At 38.7% G+C, this 18,052-nt stretch overlaps 1 protein-coding gene across 1 annotated transcript; it reads left to right on the forward strand.

The window, feature by feature from the left end:
* The first annotated feature begins 834 nt into the window (after positions 1-834).
* Positions 835-7,416, forward strand: LOC577639 (carboxylesterase 5A). Its single transcript, XM_777855.5, has 5 exons — positions 835-972; positions 3,182-4,224; positions 4,721-4,889; positions 6,562-6,778; positions 7,076-7,416. Exons 1-5 carry the CDS (start codon positions 909-911, stop codon positions 7,260-7,262), a joined length of 1,680 nt encoding a protein of 559 aa, XP_782948.3. The 5' UTR covers positions 835-908; the 3' UTR covers positions 7,263-7,416.
* The last annotated feature ends 10,636 nt before the right edge of the window (positions 7,417-18,052 follow it).

Raw genomic sequence — 18,052 nt, forward strand, 5'->3', positions numbered from 1 at the left:
TAGGTGAAAATAGGCACTGTCACGGTGCTCTTATGTGTGCGTTAGAGAAGGATGGGATATAGAACATGATTGAAAATTTACACCATTGTTTAACTGAAAATTACACCTTTGAACTAAAACTTCCTCTGGTCTTTGCTGGAAAAACAAAACAACAACAGAAAAAAAAGTTTAGGTTCCCCCCTCCTCCCCATCCACAAAAAAATTAAAAATCTCAAAACTGATTTTAAGATATGGGTTGATAACCTAAAGGTGTACCAGTAGTTAAGGAAAGAAAGTCTAAAAATATTGTATTTATATTGGCACGCCATGCATTAATTACACCGCGGATCTAGCTAGAATATTGTTTGGCTGTGAAGCAGAGCTAGGCGACTTCTTGTTTTACTTGATCAAAAACGAATATTTAGACCTTCAAAACCAAGTATCTAATTCGACCATGTTAAGACTAAAGAGAGAAACAAATACTGAAAACATCCCTGATAATGTTATCACAATGCAGGGGTATATACTCATAATAAAATAATAGTAAATAAACCTGCACTCACTCACTCACTCACTGTTTAAAAATGGTATAACAGTTTTTAAATGGTTTGTTTTCGCCTTCAGGTTTCCCTTTGTAGGTGCCACTTTTTCTTCTCCACATATTGCCCTTTTTGTTGGCGCCCCCCATTTTGGCGCCCCCCTACTTTGCAAGACGCTCCGCAAGATCTCACATTCGACATGGAAGGGGGATGGGGGGGGGGGGGGGGAGCCAGGATCACACATAATCACTTGACCTCGACGGCCCCTCGATAGGCACCTATGCCAGGGACCGAAAGCGCGCGTGCGCGACCCGATCAGCTGTGGACTAGATCAGCTGTTCATGATCAGCTGGACTTCACGGATGTCATTTCTGTAAAGCAAGATTGAAGATGTCGCGTCTTTTACTATTCTCATTGCTTTGCACCGTATTCAGTACGAATCAATGTCTTTCTGGTGAGTAATGTTCATAGGCAGATCTCAAATAGGAAATGTGTTGTAACTCCTAAATTATTTATAAATAGACAATTTTCGTAATACGTGCATGTGTATTATGAATATGAAATCTAGTTTTTAAGCATAGCCCCACTCTTATAATTGCACGTGTGTTCTTCTTCTTCTTGGTCTCCCTCCGCTTTTGTCGGAGATCAGCAACAGGATGTTGCAAGTAGATGTGTCTATAGGCACACTAATTCATTAATATTGAGAGGAAAGCGATGAGAGATGGAAAGAGATGATTTTGGGAGGCCAAGAATCTGTTTGAAAAGTTGCTGCTGTGCCTGGTTGAGTCTGTTAGACACCCTTTGCCTTTGGTGAGGTTTGTGACAGCTGCTCTATACTACACATAGGTGCATTACTATCCTGGCTGTGTATTAAAAGCTGTGCTATTGATTCTCAACATTTCAAACACCCCTGTACAAAACTCAACAGATTTCACTCAAAATCGGTACTTTAGTGACGATTGATGACACCTAATTAGCAGTAAAATATAATTTTTTCAACTCTCCGATGTTAGAAAGAATAATTGAAAAATTCAAATTGTGAGTCCACTGTTAAACTTGCCGATCAACCGCATCGGCACGATTGTGTGCATCCATGTGTTATGAGTGTATTGACTATTCATGTATTTAAATGCTGCCTATTAACACGTAGTGCAGTGCTAGAGGTCAATACCTATTAGCGTTGACTCTGCTTTGCTGGAGTGCTCCATACAGCATGCGAAGAACGCAGTGTACTCTCCATGCTGTGGAAGTAGCTTAAGTGTGTGCATTACTGCATATATTGGGATTCTGATTCTGTTCTGATCCTGGTCCTGATCCTCAAGAGGGATATATAGATGACCAATAAGAACGTTATCATTCTCGAGAGAGAGTGTTTGTTGCTTCTAGAACATTTTGTAATTGAGTCCCATCACATTGCAGTTGTGGGGAGGGACTATGATTATATTACCCCTTTGGATGGCTTCCTAGAGTCTGGTTTTGAAGGTTTCAACTGAGTCGCAGGCAACGATACTGGGAGGAAGTAAATTCCAGGCCTGTATGGTTCTTGGAAAGAAGGTGAGCCAATAAATATCCGTCTTGCATCTTATGTTAGAGAAGGAGAGATTATGATGTCCCTTGAGTATCTTCTGGGGTTGTGTGATGTATTCAGGTCTGGATATGGCTACTTGGTCTTTGATGGATTTGAAGAAGAGCGAGTGTCGAGCCACAAAACGTCGACTCTATAGCGGTTGCCATTTTAGATCACTTTTTAGGTCTGATACATGGACGTCTATTCCATATTTGCCAGTGACAAATCTAGCCCCTCTGTTGTGGACTCCCTCTAGTTTGTTTATATGTTTACTTAAGCAGGGATCTGCTAAGTATTAGAAATTTTAGGTGCTTTAAAGTTCAAGTAGATCAGTTTCATTGTCAGTTCAGTATAGGCTATATATCTATGACTATAAGCTAATGTGAAGTTTGCATTTATTGCATGAAGCTTTATGAAAGAATGACCCATACCAGACGTTCATTTCTGTATATGAAGAGGGGGATGACATACTGAAAGATGATGATAATAATTTAGTCAACAGAGTACAGTAAAGTTTAAATTTGCAGTTTAAACACGGGAGCTATGACTTTTAACTTTTTAAAGTTTATTTTGTGTTACTGTTAGTCCAGGTAGCTGTGACTGTTCCACAGTTCTCTGGTTGGGCCAAGCATTTAATGTTTATGAAATATTATTTTTGTTATTCAATGGGAATTTAGTATTTGATGTAAAAGTCAATCTATTTCTTTCAGTGATATGTTCAGCTGAGACTGTGCCTGCATGGCTTTAAAAGACAAAATATGTTGGAAAACTGCTCCGAGCAGACAGATTTTACACACCCAATTATTGTAGCATAATAAACTTAGTAAAATACATGTATTCATTTAAAGAAATTGAATTGTATATGGCTTATGTTTAGCAACATTAAAGAATGAAAGTTTGTTACCTTTATTAACTTAACTTCATTATTTATGTGGCAAAAGATTGATAAGCAATTGTAACTACAACTCCCTCAAAAAGCAGGTGTTAAAATGATCTTCAGAAACTAAACACAAGTTAGCTATAAAATATATACAGATGTTTGCCATGTCATTGATTTTTTCTTCTCTTGCTTTTTTTTTTTTTCTTTAATTAACAGATGATTCCCCCCAAGTGCAGATTAAAGACACCATATTAACAGGCACCAATCGTTATGTAGCAGCGGCCACAACTCCTGTGTATTCCTTCAGAGGGATATACTATGCTGAGCCTCCTGTAGGGGCTAGGCGGTTTTCTCCACCTGTTACTAAGAAGCTTCCCGGTGGCATATATGATGCGACCAAGTCTGGTCCATTCTGCCCTCAGAATCTTGAGACAACATCCATCGTGTTTCCACGACCATTTCCCTCACAGGAAATGAATGAGGACTGCCTGCATCTTGATGTCCACACACCCAGCCATAACCCCGGAGAGAACCTAGCAGTCATGGTGTACTTCCATGGAGGCGCCTATGTAAACGGTGCAGCGGGATACTATGATGGGTCTCCATATGCCCTGTTTCAGAATGTGGTGCTGGTGGCTGCGAACTATCGTTTAGGAGCTTTAGGTTACCTAAGTACAGGAGATGAAGCTGCTTTTGGTAACTTTGCTCTCCTAGACCAGCAGATGGCTCTTCAGTGGGTGCATAACCACATAAAGCTCTTTGGTGGTGACCCCAACCGAGTCACCATCTTTGGGGAATCTGCTGGAGCTGTCAATGTCATCCTCCACCTCCAGTCGCACTTATCACGAGGCTTCTTCCACCGAGCTATCTCGCAGAGCGGGGTGGCACACAGCCCTATCATGATGTCCAAGAATCCTCATCATGTTGCCCAGAGGCTGGCCAAGAAACTTCTTTGTCCCACTTCCAGCAACAAAGAGCTAGTGGAATGCCTGCGAACCAAGGCTGCTGATGATATCATCAAGGTCGACATGACAGACCCTGATATACCCACCTTACCTTTTGCACCTGTTGTGGATGGTTTCTTTATTGAGGAAGAGCCACTTGAAGCTCTGATGACAGGGAAGCTAACTGCTGGGCCTGAGCTGTTGATAGGTGTCAATAACCACGAGGGAGGATTCTCAAACTTAGCAAACAGGATGCATGCAAAGCTACTGACAGATTTTGATGTTCAGGCCTTCAGAAAGCTATTGCAGTTTGAGGTTAGAGTATTATCACCAGGCCACTTTCTAAACTTGTACTTTATTAATGCAGGGGGGGGGGGGGGTGATGGAGGGGAAGGGGTGATATTTCTTGATATACTTTTTACACTTAAAACAAAATAAATAGGTATTTAAGACTGTTCGGGTGTTATTCATTTACATATACTCCTATCTTTTTCACAAAATGTTTTCCCAATGATGATTTGGTCTTATCAATATTAATACTGCCCTTCCAAGCATTACCAGAAATTAAATACACCTGAGTTGAGAGGAACATGTGGACAAACCATTTCATCCAAGGATGTAAGAATTGAGCAAGAATTGAACCCAGACGTCTCATGTGAGAGTGAAGAACCTTAACCAATTGGCCTATACCACTGGGGTAATCTATATGTATTTTACGATGTATCACTAAAAATAGAGCTTTCCAGTCACATTTTGATATATCTCTCGATCGTGTACACTGTTTTATAATTGATTCTTTTTTTATTAACAGCTCCAGAAGTTCATACCAGGGGACCTGAGCGATTTGATACATAGTATTGAGCTCATGTATGGAGGCAAGCATGGTATGACTGACAAGGATGCCTTATATCAGCTTACAGAAGTCGTTGGAGATCTTATATACGTTGTGCCTGCTCTAGCTCTAGCCGAAAGTCGGACAGGTATGATCACGTAGACTTTTTTTTGGGGGGGGGGGTGAGTTGTTGGATGTTTTCTCAGCCCTGTTGAATTGTGTAGATCTTGACTGTTTTTATTGTTTTGAAAGTTTCAATCATAATATATATGTGAGTTTTAGGTTTAGACCACTTTTGGAAATGCCCCCCTCTCAAAAAATGAAATGGAAGCTCTTATTACCAATCATGTGAAAGAATATGTTTTGACTAATACGTGATGATACAAATTTTGCCAGGAAAATGCCTACTAATTTATGTATTTGGTAAACTATCATATCTATCCGGCCTAGATAGATACAGCATAGTCCCATATACATCTTCCTGTGTACAGTGCTTGTAACTTTACCAAGACTGGGCCAAATTTGTTATCATTATGATGAACCTTACAGTCCACACCAATACTTATAAGCTAGATGATCAACCTTTTCTGATTGATTCCACAATGTTTCTTTCACAATGCAATCACATGACCAGAACTGGTCTATACCTTTGATATTATGTCCTTGAGCAAGGCATTTTATCTACATTGCTTTTTTCCATGCACCCAGGTGCTCAATAGGTATCCAGTAGGATGCAAAGCTCAATGTGATTGGATTAGCATGTGCTCATTTGTAAACAAGGCAACTATAGCTAGAATGCACCCCAGGGACTAGAGAATCTGCTCTGTAAATTGAAATGTGCAGAATTGTAACTAGACCCAATGACAGGTAATGATGATACTTAGCAGTTTTGTTGGTTACTGGTAAATTGCTTTGTAAGAAACACATATATCATTGTTACTAATAAGTACTATTCATACACCTAGGCCCTGCCTGAAGGGTTTTGTTGGGGAGGGTTGTAAAATTTGTAATAATGTAGACGTAGCTGTACCTTCAAATTTTGTAATTTTGTAATTGGACTTCTGCCACATGTTAGTACATTACAAAGAGGGAAATAGATTCGGTCTAAAGCAAAGATTGATGCAGGTAGTAAAGCCTTCTGGTATGAGATAAGTTTTCATCATTTATAGTGAGAGAGAAAATTTGAATATTTGAAATGCCATTAGGTCTTAATGCATCAAAATTTAGAAATCAAATCGGCATTTTTTTCTTTGTTTCAAATTAATCATTGGCTTCATGATGATTGTTTTTTAAAATCTTTTACATCAAATATAATACTGTGAAATCCTCTAGACCTACCAATCAAATCCTTTTTTCTTTAATACACCAATGTTGCCATCATCAATTAGGCCCAACATTGTTTTATCTTGGGGCAATTCCACGGTAACGGAAGAACACTCAGACAAGATTTTTGAACTTCAGGTTCATACTAAAAGAAATGTTTTATTAGTATGTATTAAACTATGGGGAACAAAATGTGTTTCAGTCAAGTGGAAAGCTTCATCAACTTCACAAAGTTTGGATAAACACTAATTAACTGGAAAAACCATGTCCATTTTTATGTCCTTCCGTTACCGAGATAATTAATATGCACATTCTTAAACTACTTAACTATAATGACAATTTTTTGGGGGAGAATTAAAGGCACTTATATAGGTATTATAACTGTACTGTTTCACATCTTATACTAATAAAACAGTTCTTTTAGTATGAACCTGAAGTTCAAAAATCTTGTCTGAGTGTCCTTCCGTTACCGTGGAATTGCCCCTTGATCTCTGCAGCCGTGGGAGGTAAAGTGTACTTCTATGAATACCAGCACCGAATGTCATGTTCAAGAGCGCCATCTTGGGTGAGAGCTGATCATGGTGACGAGGAGGCCATCGTCGTTGGCTTTCCCTTCTTGGAGGAACATGAATTGGGACGGCTTCACTTCACCCCGGAGGAGAAAGACCTCAGTCACATCCTCATGACCTACTGGGCTAACTTTGCAAAGACTGGGTATGTATAATAATAATAATAATGATAATAGTAATGATGATGATGATAATGAAAATAAATGTTAGAATGATGATAATGACAGATTTACTCAATGATAATAATGAAAATTATATAATTAATAATGATAAAAATGATAATTAAAAAAATGATTAAAATAATGATAACGCTAATACAAAAATAGTAATGATGATAATGATGATGATGATGATTACAATGGTAGAAGTAGTAATGCTGATAATAAATAAATGATTGATTGAGATGTAATTTTTTTTCTTCTTTTCATTTAACTCTTTCCAGCAACCCCAATGGTGATGGCAATACCTCTGGTGTTACATACTGGCCAAGATACTCGGTACAGGACAAGGATTACATGAAACTGGATTTCATCCCAGAGGTTGCAAAGAACTTAAAACCAGAGAGAGTCAACTTCTGGCAACATCTCATGACCATTGCGTACAAGCAGGCAAGAAAGGATGAACTATAGAGGGAGGTAGATGGTAATGAGCATTGCTAGTAGACCAAAGATAGTCATGTCACTGAAAGTAACTCTCATTCATAGTACATATTCATGGAGCACTGAAGTAGATCCTTCCCATAGAGATCATATGTGTGATGGAATTATTTAGAGCTCCATGAATAGGCCTGTTTACTAATGTATTCACGGACCTTTAAATTTGCACACGGTTGTAAGCTCTGGCAAACAAACCGAGCGCAGTGTCTGCTACGGCCCTGCTACACACACTTTGTATACGGCGATGTGGGGAATGCGAGGAAAAAAAGGCTGATCATCGTCCTAATAAACTTCGTTTAAAACTGTTTGTTTTCCAACCTTAGGGTATATAATTAAAATAAATATAGTTTTTCTCAGTTGTACATGACAAATCTTCGATTTTATTTTCCGAAATCCGACGAAATATCGCAAAAATGGGAGGTAAGCATTGCTGTTACGGCACGTGTAACAGCGATTCACGGTACGCAGACAGACCCCATATGAATGGACTTCATTGAACTTCATTTGCTCCACATTCCCGTCAGCAAATAGACGATAGTCCTCAAACGATTTATATGCTTTGAGTTTCTTTCTGTCGTAGTCAGTTCTATTTACTATCAGGTAGTTGAAAATGTCGTATAATCCGAAATCTGGTATACTTTCAAAGTTCTCGGTGTAGCCGGTGATTTTCATTGGGTCGTCGAACGAGCACCCCGCACGCTCCAACTTCTCCCGCAGCGACCGTGCGGAGTCGAAGCTCGCAAGGTCCGGGTCTTGGGGCAAAGCGATATCGGCCACAGCAGTCGCAAGTTGAACTAGTTTCTGTTTGTTGTACCCTGATGTCGTAACTCCTCTCTTTCTTAAATAATCGGTGAGCTCCTTCACTGTCCACTGCGAAAACGGCTTGCTGGAACTACAACTCGATGTCGAAGGCGATGCCATTGTAGAAATTAGGGTGAAAAAACGTCGCGGTCGCTAGCAATGGCTTTGTATGTGTATAGCGTAGCAGGCATGGAAAAACAATGTGGCGACCGTGCCGCACCACGCAAAGCTTGCCCTACGTAGTAACAATCGCTAGGGTGCGAGGGATTATGACGTCACTCGCATATCATTAGTAAACAGGCCTATTGACCTCAGTTTATGCACACATGCGATTGTCACAACTATCTGTTTCTGTACACTATGATAGTGTAACAAACAATGATGTATGTTGCTTGTTGCATTAACAGTAATTGAATTTTTGTACTAGATAATGAGTAATGATTTATAAATATTTTATACAATATTTTTGCAATGATAATTTTATAATGTGATTTTTTCTATTCAGTGGATTATTCCAAAGATATGATTACGATATGTGTGTGATGGATAATACAACATAATGATACACTGCTTGTTACACCATTTGACATTGTGCAATCCTCCATGTTTTTATAAGCATTTGATTTTTTAGATGTTGTCAATCAAAAAGTGTGAAATGTTTTTCAAACCTCTAAAATTTTCCTTAGTATAAGGCTTTATCCATCTTCTTATGCACTTGATATGTATTTAGAAACATGGTACAGCAAACTAACTTGTATGGGAGTAAGTCAAATTCATGGAGCCCTGAAGTAGATCCATGCCATAAGAGATCTTCTGTGTGATGGAATTATTTAGAGCTCCATGAATTGACCTTAGAGCACACATTCCCTTGTCACAACTTTCTGTCTCAGTACACCATGATAGTGAGACAAATAACGATGTATGTTTCTTGTTGCATTAACAGGGATTTGATTTATTTATGAGATATTCATGATTTGTCAACCTTTTATACAATATATTTTTGCAATGATAATTTTATAATGTAATTTTTTTTATCCAGTAGATGATACCAAAGATATGTATGTGATGGATAATCTACAATGATACACTGTGTTTAACATTCTTCAACAATGTACATACCTTAATTTTTATAAACATTTGATTTTTTAGATGTCAATCAAAAAGTGTGAAATGTTTTTCAAACTTCTAAATTTTCATTAGCGAGTACAGCTTAATCCATCTTTATATGCACTTGATATGTATTCAGAAACAGGGTAGAGTAAAATACCATGTAAGAGAGTGTTTGTTTTCATGTAAACTTCAAGATGTTCATGCTGTGGATTATGTAATCATGTTTTGTTGTCCACTCAACGTTATACCTCACATCGCTTTTCTTTTCACTTTGTAATACCTCGCATCGTACAATGGACCTACTACATGGTCGTACCAGGGATGAGAGCTTAAACTCTCATCTCCCTGGTCGTACTAAGCAAGCCGCTAAATGGCGCGTCAAGTTGTGTTCCTCACAGTGTGAGATCCGTAATTCCACCGCGGGGGCTGATACCTCTTGCCTGAATATACTCGCTGCCCGGATATGAGGTGATGGTTGTCGGAATATAGGTACAGGTGTACTGACTAAAGCCACTCCCTCCCCCTCCCTCCCCCTCCCCCCGACGTGCCCACGGTGAGAACACAGGTTGCATTATGTGCACAGTATGATATATCACAATGTAATTGAACAACAAACTAACACTTCATTTTACTCTTTTACAGTGTCAGGTATCATTATGTGTTGAGAAATTAATCATTATATGGATGACGTGTATGAATATGAAAATGCTTTGTGTACATAGCCAAGTGCATGTATTATAAAGTTGCATGTGATATTAATCATATGCGTATTGGAATGACTTCATTGTAGCTTTAACTAAATGAAAGCTGTTTCTCACTAAACAATTGTAACTAAACAGCAGCTGACTAATCAATTCACCATCTTGAGGATTTACCATGCAATCAATCATGAAGGCATAATGTTTTCATGATTCATCTCTCACCATTTATTTTAAATAAATTGACATTTCCTTCCAAAAGTTTAAAGGTATTCATACTGCATATGATGTGAGCTTGATACATTGAAGTGCATCAAAGAAAATGTATTCCAATAATAATAATGATAATAAAAACAGTCCTTATAAAGCGCTTACCACCAAAGTCTCCAAATACTATTGAATAGTGCTTTCAGATTTTATATTGACCTCTCAGGAATATGAGTATTTTCTTATTTTAGAATATTTAATTCAGTACTAATTTACAAGATTAGTTTACCTATTGCATTTTTTTTCACATGTAAGATGTACAATGGAGTATATGGTAGAGAACAAAGTATTTAGTAAGCTGATTCATTTTCATTCCTGAATTAACCTTGGAATATGTGAATTGATGGTTAAAAAAATAAAAGTGTCATTGTGGATATATTACCAAACAGTGAATCATATGGTTTGCAGGTTAAGTTGCAGCCATGGCATTAATGTTCTTCGTCAAGAAAATTTGAAAATGGCAACTCTCCACCTTGGAGGTAATGGGTATCTGTGAGGATTGCCAAAAGCCAATGTGACTAATTTTTCAAAGGAAGTAGTGGAGATGGTGCACAATTGTGTGGGGGCTAGAAATCTGGTGACCAGGTGATTGTAGAGTGCATAGAATCATGTTATTCATGTTATAAATGTAATATATTTATCAATACATGTGTGAGTAAGAATTTTTAATTTAGCAAATTCCATACATATATATATATATTTAGTATGTAAATGTTTAAGCACTCATCTTGTCACAAAAGAAATATAATGTTGGTATTGATGTTGCAATAATGGGCATGGTATTTACCATTTTGTTAATGTACTGATTGGATTGCTATCTTTGTGATAAGGTATTTTATAGCACTATAATGCATGGAATAGTTCAATATTTAGACTTTAAAACATATGTGGATATTGTAGGTTCTTTGTGACATATGCTAACTACAAACTGGTCTGTTGAAAGAAACATTTCTAGTTTAGTTTTCTCTTTGAAACCATAATTAGCTAAAATTTCCTGTTGACAACCTTTATGGTTTTACTGCCAAATCAATTGCAAATTGGAACCTTCCTTGTCTCCTCTTTTTATGGTATAAGTTAACAAGTGAATGAAATTACCAGTGCTAGTATATATAAATGATATGTAGCAAAATATGTATGCTACATTTTCTCCCTTAAACAGACCAATCTATCAGAAGGTTGAACTAGAGTTAGAGTAAGAATTAATAACTCTTGTGCATGTGAATCATTCACTGGCCTCTTAAAAAGTTGTTAGCCAATTGATAAAGAAGCATCATTTTAATCTATGATTACTTTGCTATTAAGTATTAACCATCTGTTTGCTTGTTCCTAATATGGGAATGAATAAAGGGCGCTTAAGTGATTAAAAACGCCCCCATCCTTAACCTTTGTATAACCAATAGACTCCAAAGATAACTGGAGATTGATGTGTGATGTTGCACTGATATTTATTCTTATAAACTATGTCATTGTGATGTCTGAAATTGATATTTACCTTAGTATTTGTGAAAAAAATATGCACATTAGAATACATCAGAAATCTGATTGTATACTTTATGCAGAAAAATATGCGATTGATGATATCATAAAAGTGATATTGTTTAATCTCAGAAGATAATTGTGATTTATAAGACAATCAGTCTGTGCAATCTTTTACTATTAAAAGTCGAATTACTACTTGATGGTAAAATTACATATTTTAGTGTTATTTTATTCCAAATTTGGCCATACATTAAATGAATTTGAATTTGTGAATACATATACATGTATGTCAGTTTGTTGAAGTAAAGTAAATATTTTTTGTATATTAACGAGGGGGCAATGAATAATATTCTATTTGGCTTGTGCAGATCTAATACAGTGTGTAATGTGTTTTTAGAAAAATAGCGACTATTTTACAGAATGTCAAAATTATTGTATTTTTCTTTTGTTCATTCCACATGCATAAGAATGATTACGGAACATAGGCCTATGTGTATGCAAAATATATTGTTCTCGGTTGCATTTTTATGATCTTTTATTATAGCATAATCAAAGATCTAGTTCCAAACTAAAATGCTTGCATCAAGAAATATACTGATATATTTGTGGACTGGCTTGCAAATTGTTTTGTGTCATTGTGTCATTGACATCAAGTACTCCCATCTTTTCAGAACCCAACAAAGTATTTCACAATAGACCTGTTTACTTATTTTGTGCATACTTCTTGGAGACAGGTTTCCCTTCACAACTCAAAAGCTTGTCAGAGACTTGCCAGATATACGAACATTTAATGTATGCAGAGTGGATTCCATCTATAGAGATGCCATTAGGTCACTGGCGTACTGGTGGGGGGCTTGGGGGGGGGCGCCAGCCCCCCCCCCCCCCACCCAAATGAAATTCAATCATGACTTATTTTCAAAATTCCATACAAGTGATTTATAAAAGTTTGTGATATCACATGATTTTCAACAAAATGTGCGTTTCTCCATTTTTGTTGCAAACTGACACATTCCCAAATAGCCAGGAAGAGCATATGTTTGTTATAGTCACCAATGGGCCACTAACAGTAAACTAGTAGAAAATTACTTTCCAGAATCTACTGCGATATACCCACCACTCGGGCTGTGCATGCACAGATTTGCAAACGAACGTCTGATACATACATCATGTAACACTGCACGTGTACCGTTAAGGGGCGCAGTGGGGAAAATGAATTCAGACAAGGATTAAAAGTATGTACAACGAATCGTCTTCCTATCTAATAATTAATGAAACGGCAAAACTTCCGCACTTCGCGCGGGAGGGGGAGGGGGCAACTGAATTAAGACAAGGACACGAAACAAAGAAATGTCTTCTTGCTCTAATAATTTTAATGAAACGTGAAAGCTTGGAAATTGAATTCAGACAAGGACACGATACAACGAATCGTTTTCTTGCTCTAATAATTTTAATGAAACGTGAAAGCTTCCGCGCTTCGCGCGGGAGGGGGAAACTGAATTCAGACAAGGACACGAAACAATGAATCGTCTTCTTGCTCTAATAATTTTAATGAAACGTGAAAGTTTCCGCGCTTCGCGCGGGAGGGGGAAACTGAATTCAGACAAGGACACGATACAATGAATCGTCTTCTTGCTCTAATAATTTTAATGAAACGTGAAAGTTTCCGCGCTTCGCGCGGGAGGGGGAAACTGAATTCAGATAAGGACACGATACAATGAATCGTCTTCTTGCTCTAATAATTTTAATGAAACGTGAAAGTTTCCGCGCTTTGCGCGGGAGGGGGAAACTGAATTCAGACAAGGACACGATACAATGAATCGTCTTCTTGCTCTAATAATTTTAATGAAACGTGAAAGTTTCCGCGCTTCGCGCGGGAGGGGGAAACTGAATTCAGACAAGGACACGATACAATGAATTGTCTACTTTCTCTAGTAATTTAATGAAACATGAGAGGGATGGGGAAGAACTGAATTCAGACAAGGATTAAACGTCGAGAACGGTACAATATATCGTCTTTTTTCGCCAATTATTAAATGAAATGTCAAAGCTTCCGCGCGCGCGGGATGGGCGAAAACGATTTCAGACAAGGATTAGACTAGAGTAATAATTAAATGATACGTCAAAGCTTCCGTGCTTTGCGCGGGAGGGGGAAACTGAATTCAGACAAGGACACGATACAACTAATCGTCTTCTTTCTCTAATTATTAAATGAAACGTCATAGCTTCTGTGCTTGGCGCATGAGGGGCGAAACAAGAATTAAGAGTCAAGAACGTTACAACGGATCGTCTTCTTTATATAATAATTTAATGAAGTGTCTAAGCTTCTGCGCTTCGCGCGGGAGGGGGAAAACAGAAAAATAACTTAGTTCCTGGCCCAGGTTTATAGGGTTAAATTTGTAGACATTTGGACATTGCCATTAATATATTTTTCGGTAATTAATTGGTGGCTAGTTTTGTTGGTAATCGGTGGCTTCTACATTCCCCCTCCCCAACTGAAAAAGGTATGGCCACGCCCCTGATAACAACACAGTTTATACACTCAAGATAGTTTTTGCAAGTAGGCCTACTACTGGTATCGGACCACCGTCTTTGTGCATTATGCAGCAACGAAGCATATACAACGTCTCACGACGTGACATATCACTTTTCTCTAACTTCTGTGCCGGTGGACATAATGCGCCAAATGTGGTTCTCAAATTGCAAAAGATCCCTACTCTTGGAGGGGGTAGAAGAAAGCAATTTTACGTCAAATTACTCCAGGAAGTGTCTAAAATGCGTCTAATGTGGTTCTAAAATTACAAATGCTTCCTACTCTGGGAGGGGGTCAGAACCCCACCCAGACCCACCCCGGTTGGTCGCTCCGCTCCCTCACCACTGAAGCCTCGCTCTGTCGCTTCATCGTTTTACATATATTTCACCCCATGCCATGTTGTTCCCCCCCCCCCGGTAAGAAATTCCTAGATCCGCCACTGATTCCCATACCCCTTGAACTTCGGGAGCTCCACCCCTTGACCCCCTGTCGGGGCTTTGCCCCTAGACCCCACTTTGAAAAACGTTCAGCGGGGCCTGCATGTAAGAGTGGGGTGATGCGGATTTTTTTTTTTTTGTCAGCCCCCCCAAACGTTTTTGCTCATAAAAAGGGATATATTTATTAACGATATTTCTTTGTGAACAAACCACTACTCAAGCTTTCCAAGATGTTGGCGGCAGCGAAACTCGGACATCACAGGTATCAGTAGTTACAGCACACCTGTAGATTCTATTGTGCAACCTTAGAAAACGGCAGCTGCTTGAAATAATTTGTTGCCAGTTGGGACTCCAGCTCTTAAAACTCCTTCGTAACATACATGTATTTCCAAGTGACAGACAGGTTTCATGTGTACTTTTATGAGTAAAATATGTCATTAGTCATCGCTAGTCGCGTATTCTGGTAATAATTATAACCGATTGGTTAAAGTCCTATTTGAAACACCTCTCTCCCCCTCCCTTTGAATTAACATTTTTATCATGTTCCTTTAAATATTATTTGTAAACAGCAATCTGTTCGAGATTTAAAAAAAAATTATCTCTGTCTATTTTAAGCCACCACATAAAGAGTATACGTTCGGATTGCGATCGGATTTTGGAGAAACTGCAAGATAGAAAAATAAATAAATACATGTAGTACTTGTATTTGAAATATGTTAAATCGCCCTAATTTAAGTTCCTATTCATAAGTCACAACAGTCATTGTTAAATTATGGCTTATACATGTAGGAACCGCGACTAGGATTCTGAAAGATCCTACAAACACCATATAGTCTTTATCACACCTTATAATACAGTATATTCCGATCGCAGTCGGTTAATTGCTAATTTGTATGGGATTTAATGACATGTGTGTTAATATGGGCTTCAGAATAAGTATGTTTCCTTAAACCAACACTTTGTACATATTACTTTCCTGCTACCAGTTAGGAAACCAAAGATGAAGCTGACTTTTCAGCTTTGAGGATGGAGCCTCTTATCGTTGTCTTTCAAAAATCAATTGTTGGTTTGTATCTTTATATAACACGTTCAAGTTTCAAGGGGTACGTGTGCATACCTAACCAAAGTCCGCTGGGGAGATAGACTTTGCACTAATATTTGATCCAAAATATCTGATAACTGCCTGACCCGTCATGTTTGATTAAAAAAAATCGTACGTTCTGTGATTGAATCAAAGTCCGTTAGCTCTGAAAATCGAAAGATTAATTTTGAAACATCGTTAGTGAAGCTTCTTCGTCGTAATAGGTCTAGTTGATCAATTTATATAGTACTTTTCGTGACAACATGGCTGTTTCTAAGCCAATTGGAGATGTTATCACAGAAGAACTTGAATGCAGCATTTGTCTTGATAGACTCAAGTCTCCTCGCATGCTGACGTGTCTCCACAGTTTTTGTGAGCTTTGCCTAGAGGGGTTTGCTAACCTAAATTTGGATGGATTCATAAATTGTCCTACATGTCGCGAACGTACAATTGTTCCTAATGTTGGGATCACCGGGCTCAAGCCAGACTTTCGCGCTAACAAACTTCTAGAAGCACTAAACGAAGACAGAACAAGTAAGCCTGGGGCAACAATGCAACATAGTAACTGTTGTTCGTTGTGTAAAGCATCTAAAGCCTGTTTGTTCTGTGAAGAATGTGAATTAAAGATGTGCCGAGGGTGTGCCGAGTTTCATCTAAAGATGCCGATATGCCGAAATCACCAGACAGTTCCGTTGACGGATGTCTCCAGTGAAAGCGTGTCCGTAGAAAAGAGCGTAGTTATTCGCAAATGTCCTCGACATGATGAACGGTTCAAGTTTTATTGTAAGACATGCAAAACTTGCATTTGTGCCGACTGTACTGTTCTTGATCACTCCAAGGTTGATGGCCATGAATGCGTGTACTTGAAAGAAATCGTGCCACAACAACGTCGCGATGTAGCCAAACTGGTCACTCAGGTTGATGTGAAGGGCAAAGATCTGGATTCGTTTCTCACCAACATAGTTGCTACAAAGCAAGTACTTGATCAAAAAAGTAGAGATATTACCCAAGAAATCGAAATCGAAGTTGCTAAAATTAAGACAATGCTTCTTGAACGGGGCAAAAACTACATCGAAAAGAATCGAGACGATATCAATGATATCGAACAGAGAAACATATCAGCGAGAATAGCTGTCGAGGAGGTCGCAAGAGTTCTTCATCAGGTATCTTCATCAACAGATGACCTCGAGGTGGCTGAAATGCACCATGATCTCCTCGAGTCGGTTCGGAAGATGACGGGCATCGAATCAGACGCTACCACACTTGACAACTTACAAACTAAATTCAAGACCTTGACATTGAAGTGCACTCAAAACAGTTCTTCTCACCATTCGTCAATAAATCTTATCGAGGAAAAACTAGTTCTAGAGCAACAGAATGTACCACATGCAACAAAGTATTGTGCAGTAGGCAAGAAGGATGATGGTACTCTAAGTGTAGTCTATGCAAAGAGCAATGGGTATGTGCTTTGTCATAATGTCCAAAAGGAGTCAAGAACGGTTCCAATTAGAGGAAGAGGAGGTCGCTCCGCATTAAATATTTTTAATGTACGTTGCCCGTATAGTATTTTACCAAATGGACAAATATGCCGTTTAGAGGGAGATAAACTGTTCAAAGGGTCGACGTCGATTGCTCTCAATACTTCTCGTTATCCTCAACAGACTGAAGTCACAAGACACAATGACAAGATTCATCAAGGACACTCTATGGCTGTCAGCGCGAAAGGATATGTTTATGTTGCGACTGAAGTTTTGGATTGCTTGCTTCAAATAGCACCGAACAACGTTGTCTCGCCCAGCCATGGTCCCATTGGCCTCATGATTCCATTGGCGATCACAACCTGCAATACAAGCCCGTGCGAAACTATCCTCATCGCCAGCAAACCAGCTTCAGTCTCTCTCATTGACGGCCAACAGGATATTCGATGCATCTTCAGCGATAGGGAAGGAGTCGTCTGGGAGAACGCGGCATTAACATGTAGTCATGAAGGACGAGTTTACCTTCTTTCAAGTCAAGATTCCAAGATTACTCTGCGAATCTTGGACAAAGAAGGGAATCTTCATGAAACGATTTTCAGAGATAGGCCTTTGTCATCACAAAAGCCACCATCGCCAGAGCAAACCAACCGAATCAACTTCCCCCAAAACGGTGGATATTCAACTCCACAGCCACGAATGGACCCGTATCGGGACCCGTATTCGGCTCAATCTCAATTTCAATATGGCACTGGTTTCCCTAGTAGTGGATTTGGGTTCCGGTCACCTTATGATCTCCAACCAGAGGCAGCACCCGTCCATAGGCCACCTGCAACGCAATCAACAAGTCCAACTAGCTCTCCAGCAACCCAGCATACATTAGCA

This window comes from Strongylocentrotus purpuratus, unplaced genomic scaffold, assembly GCF_000002235.5.
Source record: "Strongylocentrotus purpuratus isolate Spur 01 unplaced genomic scaffold, Spur_5.0 spur5_scaffold_6, whole genome shotgun sequence".
Classification (NCBI taxonomy): domain Eukaryota; kingdom Metazoa; phylum Echinodermata; class Echinoidea; order Camarodonta; family Strongylocentrotidae; genus Strongylocentrotus; species Strongylocentrotus purpuratus.

Excerpts from the sequence above, each read along its gene's own strand:
- LOC577639 (XM_777855.5), top strand. The coding sequence starts at position 909 with ATGTCGCGTCTTTTACTATTCTCATTGCTTTGCACCGTATTCAGTACG. Across the intron at positions 973-3,181 it reads TACGAATCAATGTCTTTCTG|ATGATTCCCCCCAAGTGCAG; the intron begins GTGAGTAATGTT and ends TTTAATTAACAG. Across the intron at positions 6,779-7,075 it reads GCTAACTTTGCAAAGACTGG|CAACCCCAATGGTGATGGCA; the intron begins GTATGTATAATA and ends AACTCTTTCCAG.